General features: G+C 38.9%; 1 protein-coding gene across 1 annotated transcript in view; it reads right to left on the reverse strand.

Moving 5' to 3' along the window:
- Window positions 1-12,044: 12,044 nt before the first annotated feature.
- The window catches only part of cstpp1 (centriolar satellite-associated tubulin polyglutamylase complex regulator 1), a 283,345-nt gene continuing 278,096 nt past the window's right edge, over window positions 12,045-17,293 (reverse strand). Inside the window, exons 8-9 of the mRNA XM_072272685.1 lie at window positions 15,398-15,461; window positions 12,045-14,025 (exon numbers count right to left, since the gene is read on the reverse strand). Of these exons, the coding sequence (XP_072128786.1) occupies window positions 13,872-14,025; window positions 15,398-15,461 (218 nt within the window). The 3' untranslated portion in view covers window positions 12,045-13,871. The remainder of the gene's footprint in view (window positions 14,026-15,397; window positions 15,462-17,293) is intronic.

Genomic DNA, 17,293 nt, shown 5'->3' on the forward strand with positions numbered 1-17,293 from the left:
ATAGGGAATTCTACACAAGGATTCCTAAATCCCTTTGCACCTCAGATTTTTGACTTTTCTTGCCATTTAGGAAACAGTGTATGCTCTTTCTCCTTCTACCAAAATGTATGACGATTCACTTCCCAACACCTTATTCCATCTGCCACATCTTTGCTCATTCTCTTAATTTGTCTAAGTCTTTCTGCAGCCTCTCTGCTTCCTCAACACTGCCTGTCCCTCCACCTATCTTTATATCATTTGCAAACCTGGCCTCAAAGCCATCAATTTCAACATCCAAATCATTGACATACAATGTAAAAAGAATTGATCCCAACACAGCCTCTGTGGAACACCACTAGTCACTGGCAGTCAATCTAAAATAGATTTCTTTATTCCCAGTCTTTTCTCTTGCCAATCAGCCAATGCTCTATCCATGTTAGTATCTTTTCTATAATACCATCTTGTTTAGTAGCCTCATGTGTTGCAACTTGTCAAAGGCCTTCTGAATATCCAAGTACACACAATGCACAGATTCTCCTTTGTCTATCCTGCTTGTAATTTCTTCAAAGAATTCCAAAGATTTGTCAGGCAAGATTTTCCCTTAAGGAAACCATGATGAATTTGGCCTATTGGTCATGTGCCTCCAAATACTATGAAACCCATATCATTAACAATCGACTCCAACATCTTCCCAACCACTGAAGTCAGACTAACTGGCCTATAATTTCCTTTCTTCTGCCTCCCATCCTTCTTAAAGACTGGAGTGACATTTGCAATTCTCCAGTCCTCTGGAACCATGCCAGAATCTGTTGATTCTTGAAGGATCATTATTAATGCCTCTGCCATCTATTCAGCTACCACCTTCAGAATTCTGGGGTGTAGTCTATTAAGTGCAGGTGACTTACCTACCTTCAGAGCTTTCAGGTTCTCAAGTAACATCTCCCTAGTAAGAGCAACTGCTCTCACTTCTCCCCCTGACGTCCTTAAACTTCCAGCATACTAGTGTCTTCTTCAGTGAAGACTGATGCAAAATACATATTCAGTTCACGTATTATTTCCTTGTTCCCTGTTACCATCTTTCCAGCACTCCATTATCTATTCTGGCCTCTTGTTTTTCACCTTTTATATATCTGTAAAATCTTTTGGCATCACTTTTCATTTTATTGGCTAGCCTACCTTCATATTTCCTCCTCCCCTCCCCCCATGGTTTTTAGTTGCCTTCTGTTATTTTTTAAAAATTTCCTAATCTTCTAATTCCCCACTAATTTTTGCTCTATTATATGCCCTCCCTCTTGCTTTTATGCTGGCTTTGACTATCCTTGTCAGCCACGGTTGCATCATCCTGTCTTTAGAATATTTCTTCTTGTTTGGGATGTATCTATCCTGCACCTTTTGAATTGCTCCCAGAAACTCCAGTCATTGCTGTTCTGCTGTCATCCCTGTTATTGTCCTCTTCCAATCAACTTTGGCCAGCTCTTCTCTCATGCTTTTTTAATTCTCTTTACTCCACTGTAGTACCAATACATCTGACTTCAGCTTCTCCTTCTTAAATTGCGGATGAATTTTATCATATAATGATCACTGCCTCCTAAGGGTTCCTTTACCTTAAGTTCCCTAAGTTAACTTAGGGAACTTAAGTTCCCTATCCATTTCATTACATGACACCCAATCCAGAATTGCTGATCCCCAGTGGGCTCAACCACAAGCTGCTCCAAAAAGCCATTTTGGAGTCATTCCACAAATTCTCTCTCTTGTGATCTAGCAACGACTTGATTTTCCCAATCTATCTGCATATTGAATTCTCCCGTGACTAACATAACATTGCTTTTTTGACATGCTTTTTCTGTCTTGCACTGTAATTCATAGACCACATCCTGGCTGCCATTCTGCGGCCTGTAGATAACTCCCATCAAGGTCTTCTTACCCCTGCAGTTTCTTAACTCTACCCACAAGGATTCTACATCTTCCGCTCCTACGTCTTCTCTTTCTAAAGATTTGATTTTATTTTTTACCAACAGAACCACTCCTCCTCCTCCTCCTCTGCTACCTGCCTGGACATTTGATAGATTGTGTCTCCTTTGATATTAAGGTCCCAACTGCAATCGTTGTTCAGCCATGATTCCATGATATCCACAACATCAAACCTGCCAATCTCTAACTGCACTACCAGATCATCTGACTTATTCGGTATACAATGTGCATTGAAATATAACACCTTCAGTCCGGTATTTGTCACCCTTTTCAGTTTTGTCCCCATCTTGCTCTGCAACCTCTCCCATTGACTGCAATTTTGCCCTATCATCTGCCTGTCCTTCTTGACGGTCTCATTATACACTAGCTCTGCTTGTAAACCAACACCCCTATCCTCATCCCTATTACTATGCATCCCGTACCCCTTCTTCTCCATGTACGTGAATGTCGGTGCACACGTGAATTATGGGTGCACCAATGTATTGGGCTAGAGGATGGAATAGTATACGTGATTAAAGGCACACCTGTATATCTGACCTTGATATGTTGATTTCTTTGATTTATCGAGGCCAACGAGAGGCAGCAGGTGGCCTGTGATAGAGAGCACTGATCCGGAGCAGCCAAGAATTCTGAGGAATCCAAAAGACCAAGAGAAGAGGAGATGCAGGAAGGATCCTACTACTCAAGCACCCACATCCAGCTGCTCCTACTGCTCCAGAGTCTGCAGATCCAGAATTGGCCTCTACGGTCACTAATGGTCATGCTGTCGCTCCTGAGAAGTCTTCTTCCCTCCTGATCTTCACAAGCGAAGACCCAGCCATCATCATCGTTGTATATTTGAGAGAGGAGTGAAGTGTACTTGTGCAACTGTTGCCAGAATCTGAATTTGCTCCTATGAAGTATTTAAATATTTATTTGTTGAAGCTACTTATATTTGGTACCTGCAAACATACTTATTCAGAAAACTGTACGGACAGTACAATGTGAAGAGAAACGTGGTGAGGTGACAGAAACATATGAAGGTGCAGTACTGAACAGGCAAATCTATAATTGCGTGAACTTAAACTAGTAACATGAGATTATTTATTTTTGATTTGGAAGACAGTTTTGTGATGTAAGCCAAAGAATTCTGGAGGGAGCAAAAAGATTTAGATGTTCCTAAATACTAGTGCAGGGTGTCCCAACCTTTAATATGCCATGGACCCCTACCATTAACCGAGGAGTCCATGGACCCAAGGTTGGGAACCCCTGGACCAGTGAAATCAACTAATCAAAATGTTCGCCTTCATCTCAAGGGAATCATCGGTAGTAGTTTATTATTGTCCCATGTACCAAGTTGCAGTGAAAAGACTTGTCTTGCGTACTGTTCATTCAGACCAAACAGTGCATTGAACTGAAATAAGGTAAAACAATGACAATGCAGAGTGAAGTGTAACAGCTACTGACTCTGGTAACAGTGGGATAGAACCCACCCTTAAGCCTGATGGTATACGCTTTTTGCCTTTTGTATCTTCTGTCTGATGGGAGAGAGGAGGATCAGTATACAAAACAGAGATTCAGCTCAGAAATGAAGCTTCAGCTGAACACTAAATTTAGTTCTGTTCACTGACTTTTGAGGCAAAATATCATGGCCTTGGAAAGATTATGTACAGTTTCACTGGAATTACATCAAGCTTTAAAAGTTTGAATGATGAAGATGGCTTGCATGAACTTGGTTTGGATTCCTTTGTGTTTAACTAAACATGAGGGATGATTATTAACTTGCATTTTTATTGTAATGAATTTTAATTTCCATATGCCTGTCCGTTTTACCAGTCCATTTAGTTTCTGAGATATGTTGCATTAAATGTTCTCTCTAAGGTGTGTGCTTGTGTGTGCACACACATCTTTTCCTACTAGTGCACTGAGGAATTTAAACTGTGCACAGAAAGTTGTCACCCTCTACTTCATTGGCATGTTAAGTACATTTCGCGATAGTACACAATCATATTTCCTTTCCTGGTTTCTGATGTGGAAAGTGTTGACAATGTGGAGATGGCAATAATTAGTCTGCAGATTTTAGAACTCGTTTACTTATATTTCTTTATTGGAGAAATTATGGATTCACAATATCAAATTCCAAAGAAGCGAAATGTGTGAAGCACAAAGGAACTGCTAGTTCATTTAAAGAGGAATGGATTAATGAAACAGTAGAAACTGCTACATGAAAGTTCATGAGGTCAGGAATGTGCAGCTACAAGAAATATTTATGCACAGTACAGAAACTGGTGTGACCTGCATGTATTGTAGCGATGCAAAAGTTGCTGGAGAATTTGCAAATGGGAAGAAGTGGAGTGATATTTGGAAACCTGACTTTTTAGTGTCATTTAGCAAGTGAAACACATATGGACAGTGTGCAAAAGCTCCGGCGAGAAAATCCTTCATTACCCGCTACAGGCCTGTTACGTATGAGAGAGTGCAGATGAACGAGAGTGAAACCTAGAGGTGTATTGCTCAGATTTCCAGCATCTGCAGATTTTCTCTTATTTGTGATTTGAAACTTGGAGGAGATCACAGTTCTTATTAACAGTTATTTTCTTTTAAACAATGAACAACAAACTGGGCTTGGTAGTTTATTATCCTTAGAATAGCTTCAGGTTTACTTCCATTTAAAAATTCAGTGTGCAGACGTTCTTGTCACTGGGCAAAAAATTGCACAGCACAAGATTTTTGCACACACTGGTCATTACAAATTAGCGGGAACATAGGTTGCCATCCTGTTTGATTTCATTGTTAACCACATTTTAATTTTGCATTATCTGTAAATCTTGAAATTATATCCTATGTACTCAAATGAAGGTAATTTTTTATTTATTGAGATACAGTGCGAAGTAGCCCTTCTGGTCCTTCCAACCACCCAACAGTCCCCCGATTTAATCCTAGTTTAATGATGGGATGATTTACAATGACTAATTAACATAGCAACCAGTGCATCTTTCGGCTGTGGGAGCAAATTGAAGCACCCGGAGGAAACCCATGTGCTTAGGGGGAGAAAGTACAACTCCCGACAGGCAGTGGCAGGAATTGAACCCAAGTCACTGGTACGATCAAGCATTGTTCTAACCACTATGCTACTGTGCACTTTTGTATGTATCAAATAGATTAACAGTCCTAAATACCAATTCCTGGGAAATACCGCTCTGAAAATAAATGATTCGTTGCTCCCCTTTGCTCTGTATTCACAATTTGGTCTCTTTGTTTCCATTGCTCCTTTAACCTTTTAAATGTTTTTGCTCACAGCTACTATATGGTACTTTACCAAATTACGGTACTTTCAAAAGCTCATATACCAACGCTGACTGCACCACCCTCATATCTGTTACTTCGTCAAAGATTTAGTTAAATATGATTTGCCTTTTTTCCAGTTCCATGTTGACTTTCTTCTTTACAATTCTGGAGGTTTTTGCCCCATTGCTAGTTCTATCAATGCTAGTTCCCAGCAGAGGGATTCTATCAGTACCGTCCTCCCTGTCCTTTCTTTCAATGTAGACCCTTTTTAAAAATGAATTCTTATTTCTCAAAATTCAAGTGAATTTTGTCAGCAGTTAAAATCACACCACTGACATTAGATAGAGTCAGTTGTAGATCATCCAGAACAGGCCTTCCTTTCCCTATAAACAAATCTTGCACTACTTTACCTGTCACAAGGTAAATCAATGGGACAGAGCATGCAGATTTCTGGAAATAATGAATACACATTTTTACAGTGATGTGTCAAAGACGGTGGTGTCCTGCACTTCCTGCTTTCGCCACACGGTGACGCCCAAAGATGAGATTTAAAGTTGATTTTGTTTTCTTTGATAATACAAGCAAACGTGCTCTGTTTCTCCCCTTTGTGGCCAAACGACATAATGCTGCTCCTACAGTGAAAGAAGCCAAATCATTAAATCTCTGGATGCAATCTTAATTTTAGTGATACAGTATGGTAACAGGCACTTTCAGAACAAGGAGCCAACATTGCCTAATCACACCCATGTGATTAATTAGCCTACAAACCTGTACATTTTCGGAATGTGGAGGAAACTGGAGCACCAGAGGGCTGGAACAAACTCACGTAGTCATGGGGAGAATGTATAAACTATTGAACCTGGGTCAATGATACTGTAATAGAATTACACCAACTAAATCACTTTACTCTTGTAAATATTTTGTATATATTAGGCAATTTGGACACAACTGAAAATACTGAGAATGGTAGATTGGCACTTATAAAGTGTTAGAATTAGCAAATGGGATTTATATTTTGTCAAATTCTAGAATTCGATAGCTTGCAACTTCTGTAACAAAAACATAGAACACTAGAGACACTCAATGAGTCAGGCAACAACTGTGGAAAGAGAATTGGATAGTGCAAGTACAAGCAGATATTTATCCATCACACAATACCATAAGGGAGGCATTCTGCAGTGGGACAATGACTCCAAACACACAGCCAAGATCATGAAGAACTATCTTAAGTGAAAAGAATAAGGAACTCTGCCACAGATGGTATGGCCTGATTTCATCGAGCTTGTCTGAGATCACCTGGAGAGACAACCAAAGTCTGCAGAACTGTGGCGTGTTCACTTATAAAACTACGTGACATGTATCCAAGAGAACTGATGCAGTTTTAAAGGCAGGGGGCGATCACAACAAATATTGATTTTATTTAGCTTTTTACTCTTTACTGCACTTTAATTTCTTTGATATTTAGAAACTTTTCATTATTTTTGAAAGTATCTTCGCTTGACAGATTTTGTTTACATGTGTATAAGATTAAATCTTCTCTGGAAGACACAGAGTTGGAAGCAGTGCAGAGGATTTGACATCATGAAGAATTGTTCCCTCCACAACTCCTTAGTTTGCTTCTCTATCAGCCCCTTGCATCGTCCCTTTCCACAAAACAAGGATGGAACTAGCACTTCCAGATGCTACCCAATCCAATTACTAATTCCAGCATACTCTTTTGATTCAAATTTCCAGTGGCTGCTGTGTCCTGTGTCTCACAGACTCAAGCCATTTTCTTTCTTTACTCTAACAGCTGGCACCAAAAACAATTAGATTAGATTAGATTATGAGGACACTCAGTCCTCGTTTATTGTCATTTAGTAATGCATGCATTAAAAAATGACACAATGTTCCTTCAGAATGATATCACAAGAAAACACAGGACAAACCAAGACTAAAACTTACAAAACCACATAATTATAACATATAGTTACAACAGTGTAAAGCAAAACCATAATTTGATAAAGAGCAGACCATGGGCACGATTAAAAAAAAGTCTCAAAGTCCCAATAGACTCATCATCTCACACAGGCGGCAGAAGGGAGGAACTCTCCACGCCATGAACCTCCAAGTGCCGCCATCTTGCCAATGCAGCACGATTGGAAGCACCCGACCGCAGCAGACTCTGAGTCCGTCCGAAAACTTCGAGCCTCCGACCAGCCCCTCCGACACAACCTCTTCAAGCACCATCCTCTACTGAGCGCTTCGACTCCGCCCCGGCCGCTGAGCAACAAGCAAAGCCGAGGACTCGGGGCCTTCCCCTCCGGAGATTCTGGACCACGCAGTAGCAGCAGCAGTGAAGCAGGCATTTCAGAAGTTTCACCACGTCCGTCTCCATCAAATCAGGATTGTGCACGGCACCCTACTTGACAGATAACAGACATCACCACCGGAGTGGCTGCTGCGAGCTGCATCACGCAGCCATCTTCTCCTTCCTCTCCATTTCAGAATCAGAATCAGATTTATATAAAATGGACGTTCTTGATCTCCATCCTCTTCAACTCTACTACTTCCTGCAGCTTAAAACAATTGTTTTCTTATTACTTTGGCTCTGATGAAGGGGCATTGGCCTGAAATGTGGAATTCCCCATGGATGCTGCCCTTTCTGCTTTTCCAAAATTTTCTTTCTAACAACTTGTTGTGTTTTTATGCCTCCATTACACCAATTTGTCCTTGATCTGTATGAGAATAGAAGCAGGATGGGTTTATTTGTGTTGAAAACATGCTTGTAGGGTTGGTTCAGTATCACTGTGCTAAGGGTTTGCATCAATAGCAGCTGTGACCAATAACAATGCAAACTGAAATGCAGGATTTAAAAGGGCAATGCAAAAGAGGAACATAGAAAGCAAAATATGAGGAAAGTTTACTTCACAGGTATCTGCAGTAGGCTGTGAGATGCCTGGGAGGGAAGAGGAAAACATATTTCTGCAATAAAGAAGGCATATTTGGTGGTGACTGAGAAAGTCAGTAGAGGACACACGGTGCCATGCTCATTGATTCAATGCAGGTGTTTTGGTGACCTATGCAGTTGTGTAAAGATGCACATTCACTAACGTTGGAAGCCATTGTCTTTTTTCTCATATACACATATTTTGATGGGATCATTAAGTGATCCAAACCCCCCCCCAAAAAGACGATGACCTAAAGCCCATGAGTAGTAAGAGATGTGACTTCAAAGTTCAATATTCAAAGTAAATTATCAAAGTACATACTTTATACAACCCTGAGATTCATTTCCTTGTGTACATGTTCAATAAATCCATAATGGAATAATAACCAGAATGGAATCAATGAAAGACAGCACCACCTTCATTCAAGCAGTGTGCAAAATACAACAAACTGTGCAAATATGAAAATAAATAAATAAATAAATAATAAATAAACAATAAATATCAAGAACATGAGAAGAGCCGTTGAAAGTGAGTCCATTGGTTGTGGAAACATTTCAATGATGGGGCAAGTGAAGCTGAGTGAAGTTATCCAGCTTTGGTTCAAGAACCTGATGGTTGAGGGATAATACTGTAACTGTTCCTGAACTTGACGGTATGAGTCCCGAGGCTCTGTATTTTCTTCCTGATGGCAGCAGTGAGAAGAGACCATGTTCTGTGTGGTGGAATCCCTAATGTTGGTTGCTGCTTTCTTGTTTCATGTGAATATGCTCAATGATGGGAAGGGCTTTACCCGTGATGGACTGGGCTGTACCGCTACTTTTTGTAGGATTTTCCATTCAAGGGCATTGGTGTTTCCATACCAAGCTGTGACGTAGCCAGTCAATACACTCTCCACTACACATCCATAGAAGTTTGTCAAAGTTTCAGATGTCATGCTGAATCTTTGAAAACTCCTGAGGAAACAGAGGCGCTGCCATGCTTTCTTCATAATTGCACATAGGTGCTGGGCCCAGGGCAGGTCATGCAAAATAATAACACCAAGGAACTTAAAGTTGCTGACCCTCTCCACCTCTGATCTTCCGATGAGGACTGGTTCATGAACCTCTGGTTTCCTCCTCCTTAAGTCAATAATCAGCTCCTTGGTGACATTGAGTAAGAGGTTGCTGTTGTTGTGGCTCTTCTTCCTATATGCTGATTCGTCACCACCTTTGATTCGGCCTACAACGGCGGTGTCATCAGCAAACTTGAAAATGGCATTGGAGCTGTGCTTAGCCACAGAGTCAGGAGTGTAAAATGAGTAGAGCAGGGGGCCAAGCACACGGCCTTGTGGTACACCTGTGCTAATGGAGATTGTGGAGGGGATGTTGTTGCCAATCTGTCCTGACTGGGGTTTGCAAGTGAAGAAATCAAGGAACCAATTGCACAAGGAAGTATGGAGACCAAGGTCTTGAAGCTTATTGATTAGTTTTGAGGGAATGATAACATTGAATGCTGAGCTGTAGTCAATAAAGAACATCCTGATGTTTGTACCTTTGCTGTCCAGATGTTGCAGGATTGAGTGAAGAGCCAATGAGGTGGTATCTTCTGCGGACCTGTGGCTCTGGTAGGCAAATTGGAGCTGGTCCAAGTCACTTGTCAGACAGGAATTGATATGTTCCATCACTGTGGATGTAAGTGTTATTGGTTGATAGTCATTGAGGTAGGTTTCCACATTCATTTTAGGCACCAGTGTAAGTGAAGACCGCTTGAAGCAGGTGGGTACCTCAGACGGCCGAAGTGAGAATTTAAGGATCTCAGTGAACACCCCAGCTAGTTGATCAGCTCAGGTCTTTAGTACTTGGCCATGCACCCCAACTGGGCTGGATGCTTTTCATGGTTTCACCCTCCTGAAGGCTGCTCGCACATTGGCCTCAGAGACTGAAATCACGGGATCATAGGGGGCTGTGGGAGTTATTAATGGTTCCTCCATGTTTTGATGGTTAAAGCAAGCCCAGAAGGCATTGAGCTCACGTGGAAGTGAAGCCCCGTTGTCACCTTTGTCACTTGATTTAACTTTATAAGAGGCAAGAGTATCAAGCCCTGCCATAACTGTCGAGCATTGTTTCTTGATTCTAGTCTGGAATTGCCACTTTGCCCGAGATGACTTTCTGGAGTCATTAACAACCACAGTGTATACATTCAGACCCACAGATAGTCTTTGAACACAGACCAGTCCGCTGACTCAAAACAACCCCAAAGTCACTCCTCTGCCTCCTGCGCCTACCTTTTAGTTGTCCTAATCTCCAGAGCATTTCTCTCTAGCCCCTGGCTGCATGCAGGTAGGTCAGCAAAGTGATCCAATTGACCAAAATGTGGTCTGGAGATGGAATGGTAGGCATTCCTTATCTTAGTATAATAGTGGTCTGGTGTGTTGGAACCTCTGGTGCCACAGGTTATATGCTGATAGTAATTGGGCAGTGTTTTCTTCAAACAAGCCTGGTTGACTTGAGTTTTCTTAAGTAATCATATGTGAGATGAGAGTATCCTTGTCAAGGTCATTATTTATCATATAACTTCCATGACAGTAGCACTGCAGGGAAAGCATGAAGATTGTATGCCACTTGTAACTTTTGCCAGCAGTTCTCTGAAGCACCCAAGATAAAGATTGTTCCTCAGAATTCCCTCAATGTGAACAGCTCGTGTTTCACTGTCACCACATCACCTGTTCTCTCATCTTCCTCACTCACCTCGGATTCATATAGAAAGCAAGCTCTTCGTCTTGTTCCCGTCTACAAAGCTTATGTCATTAATGGAAGACAAATTATTCAGAATATTTCTAGATTGTGTTTATAACTACCTTCCAAAATGTTTATTCAAAACAATGTGTTGTTAAGAAGGATGTTCCACATACGGTACCAAGCAAAATGCTAGAAAAAAATCTTTGCTGTAACAAGCTTTCAAATAAACTCTATTTCTAGAACAAATTTGACCAAAAATGACAATGTTACATCATACTGGCTTGTGTTTCTACTCTTTTGAAACTGACAGTACAAGTTTCAAGGTGAGACTGCAGCTGTTGGAATCTGGGCAACGAACAATCTGCCAGTGGAACTCAGTTGGTTGAGAAGCTTATGTGGTGGCAGAGGGAAGTGGGTGAGTCGAAATCCTGCATCAACACCCAAAATGTTGACAATACTTTTCTCCTCACAGATGCTGCTTGACATGCTGAGTGCCTCCAGCAGATTGTTTGTTAGCACATGTGTCACTGGTTATTTCTTCATTTTACAGGCCTTGTGACTTGATACATCAACAACTATTTTAACAGTTTTATTTAATATTAGGACACGTTGTAGTGAAGAAGATACTGTCATTTGGATGACATTTGCTCTAGCCAATAGATTTAACGATTACAAGATGCCTTCTCAAAGGAAAATAGAGAAGTCATTCCCAGTATCTAAGCGAATATTTATACTTGCTAAATTTTAAACTTTTAATGAGGATTTAATTTTTAATATTTAACTTTGCTAAATCAAATCTTCTGGTCATTATCACTCCTGTTTGTGGGACTTGGTTATGTGTAAATTGGATTTCCTCTATCATATCAGAGGCGTCACTGGTGCAGAAGCTTCATAAGTGTTTCATTGTCTTTAAAGTTCTTTATGATGTCTTGAAAGAAATATGAGAGGGAGTATATAAAGTGAAAACATATTTATGTCTTTTTTTAAAGGCATTTACATTACACTAATGTGCAAAGTTTAGCAGTAAATTACATTTGCATTGAAACAGAACAACAAATATAAAATTACATGTATGAGCATATGGATTACCTGCCAGGCTAATGTTACTTTATCTTTCAAAATCCTCAAGTTGCAATGAGGTAAAAAGTTGAGGAAGGAAATAAAAACAAGAGAAATGTAATGATTGTCACTCGCTACTTTTAAGATTTATTTCCAGGCTTTCTGTATTTTCTTGGTGAACAGAATGCAATAATGCGTAGGCATCTAATATGCATGCACAATATCTGAACATTTGATTTAAGCTAGGAAATATGCTTACAACACGCAGCCACCATAGGAGGTATAAAAGTTGATGAAAAATCTGGCTGGAATAGTTGACGATTATCAAGAGTGTTGGAAATCGGCGCATATGTAATTAAAATGTGCTTATCACAGAACTTGAATGCTCCTATGGAAAATGATGAGAATGAGTTGGAGAATATAAGAGATTTTAGATTATTTCGTATCATTAAAGTAATGAAGTAGTAATGAGTTTAGATTTGTTTTCATTTGGATAAAGATTTTATAGTCATGTTTAAAATAATCAAAGGGTGGACTGAGTAGCTGGAAAATTGTTTTAGATAAGATGTAAAGGGCTACATTTCATAATTAGTGATTGAAATAGAGACCATGGGCACTTAAATTGTTATATATGTGGAGGAAATAATTGAGAATAATGAGTGTATGAAATAGATTTGCAACACTACTTAGTTCAACAACACACTGTCAGAAAACGCAGTTTGATTTTTGGATTCAGAGTCTATTCCTAAACAATTTTCAAAGCACCAAAGCAGTAACTTGAGAAATGCCAAGAGGATATTTCATGTGAAACACAGAAGTAATGTTATTTTTTTCCTTAAAGCAATATAATTCAAAACTAAATCTTGCATCGTTCAATGGCAACCATAGAGAAATCCAAGAATATTTTAGTGGCTCAATTTATAATGTAATTGCAAGGTTGGCTTGTTTTCACAATCTTGTGGTTTTCACTGTAAAGGTGAACTTTATCTGAAACCTCAAAGTAAATCTGCATTCAATTCAGCTACATTTAATATGGCAGTTTCTAATCCTTTCAACTGAGGAGTCATAGATAGTGTATGTCTAAATGAATTCATTAAGAAAATTTGTATAAACAATATGTATTATGCTCTGGACTAATTCTCTGGTTCTTTTTATTCTGTTCAAATTTATTTATTTACTTAATCAAGTTATTGTTTTTAGTGAATTTCACCTCTGTTTACAGATTAATAGAAGATCCTTGCAACTTCCTTGTAAGGTTAAATCTCTTTTGTATCTGATAGATTTTACTCAGATTCAAAGCCTTTATCAATTCACCTGTTCTTTTTTAAGCTGTTACCATTGACAATGACGTTCAATTATAGATTATCACTGTTGAAACCAAATCATTTTTTTGATAACTATAGGATGGTTGAATTAGTTATGGTATTTTTTAAAAATTCCAGCTAACTTTCTTAACCATTGGACAAATAATATGACAAGAAGATCATTAATACCTGGAAGCATCCTGAGCAGAGCTTTATGGAGATGCATCATCATAGTTTCTAGATTCAGATACTGTGACTCTAGTGTTGTAAGATTTGTCTCTTCAATATTCCATCTGAAGTAGATGGACAGAAATGTTTGTACGTTTGTTCTTATCAAGATGACATAGTTTATTGATAAGGTTAGGTGGACAGTTGGGCACCCATTGCTCCTTTTTACAGCCTCCCACCACACCATCTGCATAACAGTACCATCCCCAGAAGGGCTCAGTAAATGAGATTGCCGCTGCTATTTTTTATTTGAGCAAGGTTCAAATGGAACTGGGTTGAGCAGACCCAGTAAAGGTAGTAGAAAAAGGCAATTTTCATCCCATTAATCCGAATGGGATTCAAATTGCATTTTAACAAAACTAGTATAACTTAAGACTTCACAATGAAATGAAAAAAATTAATGTACAAAAATGGAATCAACTTTCAGAGGAATCAGTTTCTTCAGTTGACCCATCACTCTCAATGTCCACTTTTTTGCGACGATGCAAAGTCTTACGATGAGTGGATTTTCGGGTTGGTTCCTTGTGCGTAGGAGTACTGGTAGTTGGGTTATTGAGTATGTGATCAATACTGCCAACAGACATAAAGAATCACATTAGACATTTGCAAAAATTTTAACACCACTATTTCCTTGTAAAGATGTATTCAACAATCCCCATCTCGTGAATGCACGGTCTAAACTACGATATGGGAAGTCCAATAAGACAAACCATGGAAAATTTGGAGTGTTTTATCACAAAATTTAGATCATGAGATTAAGCAATCCCAGTAAGTTATTAAAATCCACACCCGTTTCCAGTTTAACAAAATGAGCAACTGATCCTGCATTCACTCTCGAGGGTTTGCTTGAAGACTTTAATCAGAAACAGAATCAGAATCAGGTTTATTATTGCTGGCATGTGTTGTGAAATTTGTTAACTTAGCAGCAGTAGGTCAATGCAACACATAATATAGAAGAAGAAGAAAAAGTCAATTACAGTATATGTATATTGAATAGATTAAAAATCATGCAAAAACATAAATAATAGATATTAAAAAAGTGAGGTAGTGTTCATGGGTTCAATGTCCATTTAGGAATCAGATGGCAGAGGGGAAGAAGGTGTTCCTGAATTGCTGAGTGTGTACCTTCAAGCTTCTGTACCTCCTTCCTGATGGTAATAATGAGAAAAGGGCATGCTGTGAGTGCTGGGGGTCCTTAATAATGGACACTGCCTTTCTGAGACACTGCTCCTTGAAAATGTCCTGGGTACTTTGTAGGCTAGTACCCAAGATGGAGCCGACTAAATTTATGACCCTCTGCAGCTTCTTTCAGTCTTGTGTAGTAGTCCCTCCCCCTCATACCAGACAGTCATGTAAGCTACAATATTTTCTCACCAAATGTTATTTTTCAATGGTTTCTGAATCTCCTATAACAAAAAAAAACTATTAATCTTATTTACATTACTATCACACAGACACATTGTACACCTGGTATGACATGAATATTGTCATGCTTTAGTGCAATAGAGTGAATTGCATTTAATGTTATAGGGTTTCTTCTTTAGAAGTGACAATAAACAGACACAAACCCCCAGTAATAAGAACTTAACTATGGGGCAATTCTTTTTTGTGAAGAGCACGTTTAAAGCCATTTTAATGAAGAATTTAATCTTCCAAAGATGTAAAACAATTGGAAGAAAAATGAAGGTGCATCCAGTATACTGGTTTCTTCCAGACACCATTCCCTTTCAAATGAGGAACAAGGAAACCAAGGAACTAAGGCAGTAGATTGGTTGCCTCATTAACATAATGCAAAGTAGTTGGATGATTTTCAGATTCGTCTAAGTTCAATTGATTTGATATATTGGTTTATAAAAATGGAATGTCATTGTAAGGTGAAAAGGAATCCAGTGATGGTGGGACAGAAACTTGTAGGTTTAGTATGCAGTTAATTCTTACGTACAATTTCTCAAGCTCTTGGTCCATTTCTGAATCTGTAAAAAGTTCTGCCTTATTGGGCACAATTCCTGTAAATATAGAACATATTATTTCAAGTTATTTGACACCGGTAGTATTTTAACAAACTTATTCATTAGGAATAGCTTAAAAAGTTTTAACATTCTTCTCTATTTAATCAGGGGAAATTATAATTGGAAATAACTATGACATTAAAACATACTTATAACTGCCTTCAATGCAGACAATCAGTACTTATGTCATAGATGCTAAAAATATAAAACTAGATAGGATTGTTACAGATGAAAAATGACTCATTAAGTAGATATCATTGCAAATGGTCAAAAGTTTTGCCAACAAGGTTGGCTTCAGCAATTGTCATAAAGGAGGAAAAAAGAGATGGAAAATGTTAGGGACAGGAAGTCCAGGCTTAAGGCCTGGACGCTGAAAGTATAGCCACCAAAGATATAGCAATGAAGTTCATAGTCAATCAAAGGTAATTATCAAAGAAATGGTTAATTTTTCTTTTCGGAAAATTCCTATTTTATTTCCTTGCATTATTTAAGATCTGACACTGGATGGCACTGTAATCTTCAGAAGCATTAACTAGTATCGACCTCCCCAATAGTGCAGAGAACTGGTAAAAAACCCAACAGGCATCCATGCAAATATAGCTCCTGTAGTTTGTGGCAGGGCATAGATTAGGGCACATCTTCAGAAATTCTCACCTTAGAGGGGAAAAGAATGAAGGATAAAAGAAGGTTAAGTACATCAATGCAAATAATTTAAAATCATAGAATAGTACTGCAGGGAAATGTGCCCTTTAGTTCAGAGTTAATTCAGAATACAGTAAATAGGCTGCACTCCAATCTGTTCCACCACTTAACAAGGGCATAACTATTCCATCTTACATACTTTCCCTCCTTATTCCCATATCATTTCATTCCTTTAGTATCAGAAATCTATTGATCCCACTCGGACATACTGAGGTCATTTATTTACTTTGCTCATATTCTGTAAGAGAAAAAAAACCTTTTTTTGTCTCGTGATTTGTAAGTTCTGTAATCCCCATAACCCGAATGGCTGAAACATGGGGATCAGATGTTGGTCATCTAGATCTTGCAGGTAGCGGTGAGCACTGCTGACATAAGGAGGGGGTGGTGGGGAGAAAGTAGACTTAACTTTTACAGTTTTCCCAGTGAGTTTATCTGTAAAGAATTGATAAGAATCGTAGAATCATACAGCATAAAATGGGCCCTTCAGCCTATCAGTTCCATACTAATGGCAGGGTAATTCTGCAGTAAAAGGGTCTTCTGCATTGCAATGGGAGCATGCGGGATGGTCAACACCTAACCACCCAACAGAAAAAAAAACCCTCACTTAACTGAAATTGTTAAAGATGGTTGGATATTTTGGTTATATCAATACACAGAAAAGGTGCTCATGTGAAAGAAATCTCAGCCTTTCTCTCCCACAAATCTTCAATTTTTGCAAGTTTTGAAATATCTTGTCTACCCCTAACATATTGTATCCAACAGTATTTCAATTCTCTTAAATAAATTTTAAACTTTAATTAATATTAAACATAGGTAAACATTTTATTCTCAATATAACATCACATTGCTTGAGTATTTACATGTATCAATCTGATTTAAAGGTGTTGAAGCAGGATACTGTTCACACCATTAGAAGATGTTCTTAAAACAGTGCAATCATTGACCTGATCTGAGTAGGAAACTATGACAGCACCCGCCCCTCTCAACAATTTGCATCCCTTTAGGTCTCAGCAAAGTAAATGAACTAAGCTGGCAGAAACATTTACACAGACTGTAACAGTAGCAAAATTCAGGATCACAAAGCACATCGACCTGTTTAACTTCCAATGGACTGCTGCCTTCAGTGA

Source organism: Mobula birostris, chromosome 11 (assembly GCF_030028105.1).
Source record: "Mobula birostris isolate sMobBir1 chromosome 11, sMobBir1.hap1, whole genome shotgun sequence".
NCBI classification, from domain to species: Eukaryota; Metazoa; Chordata; class Chondrichthyes; order Myliobatiformes; family Myliobatidae; genus Mobula; species Mobula birostris.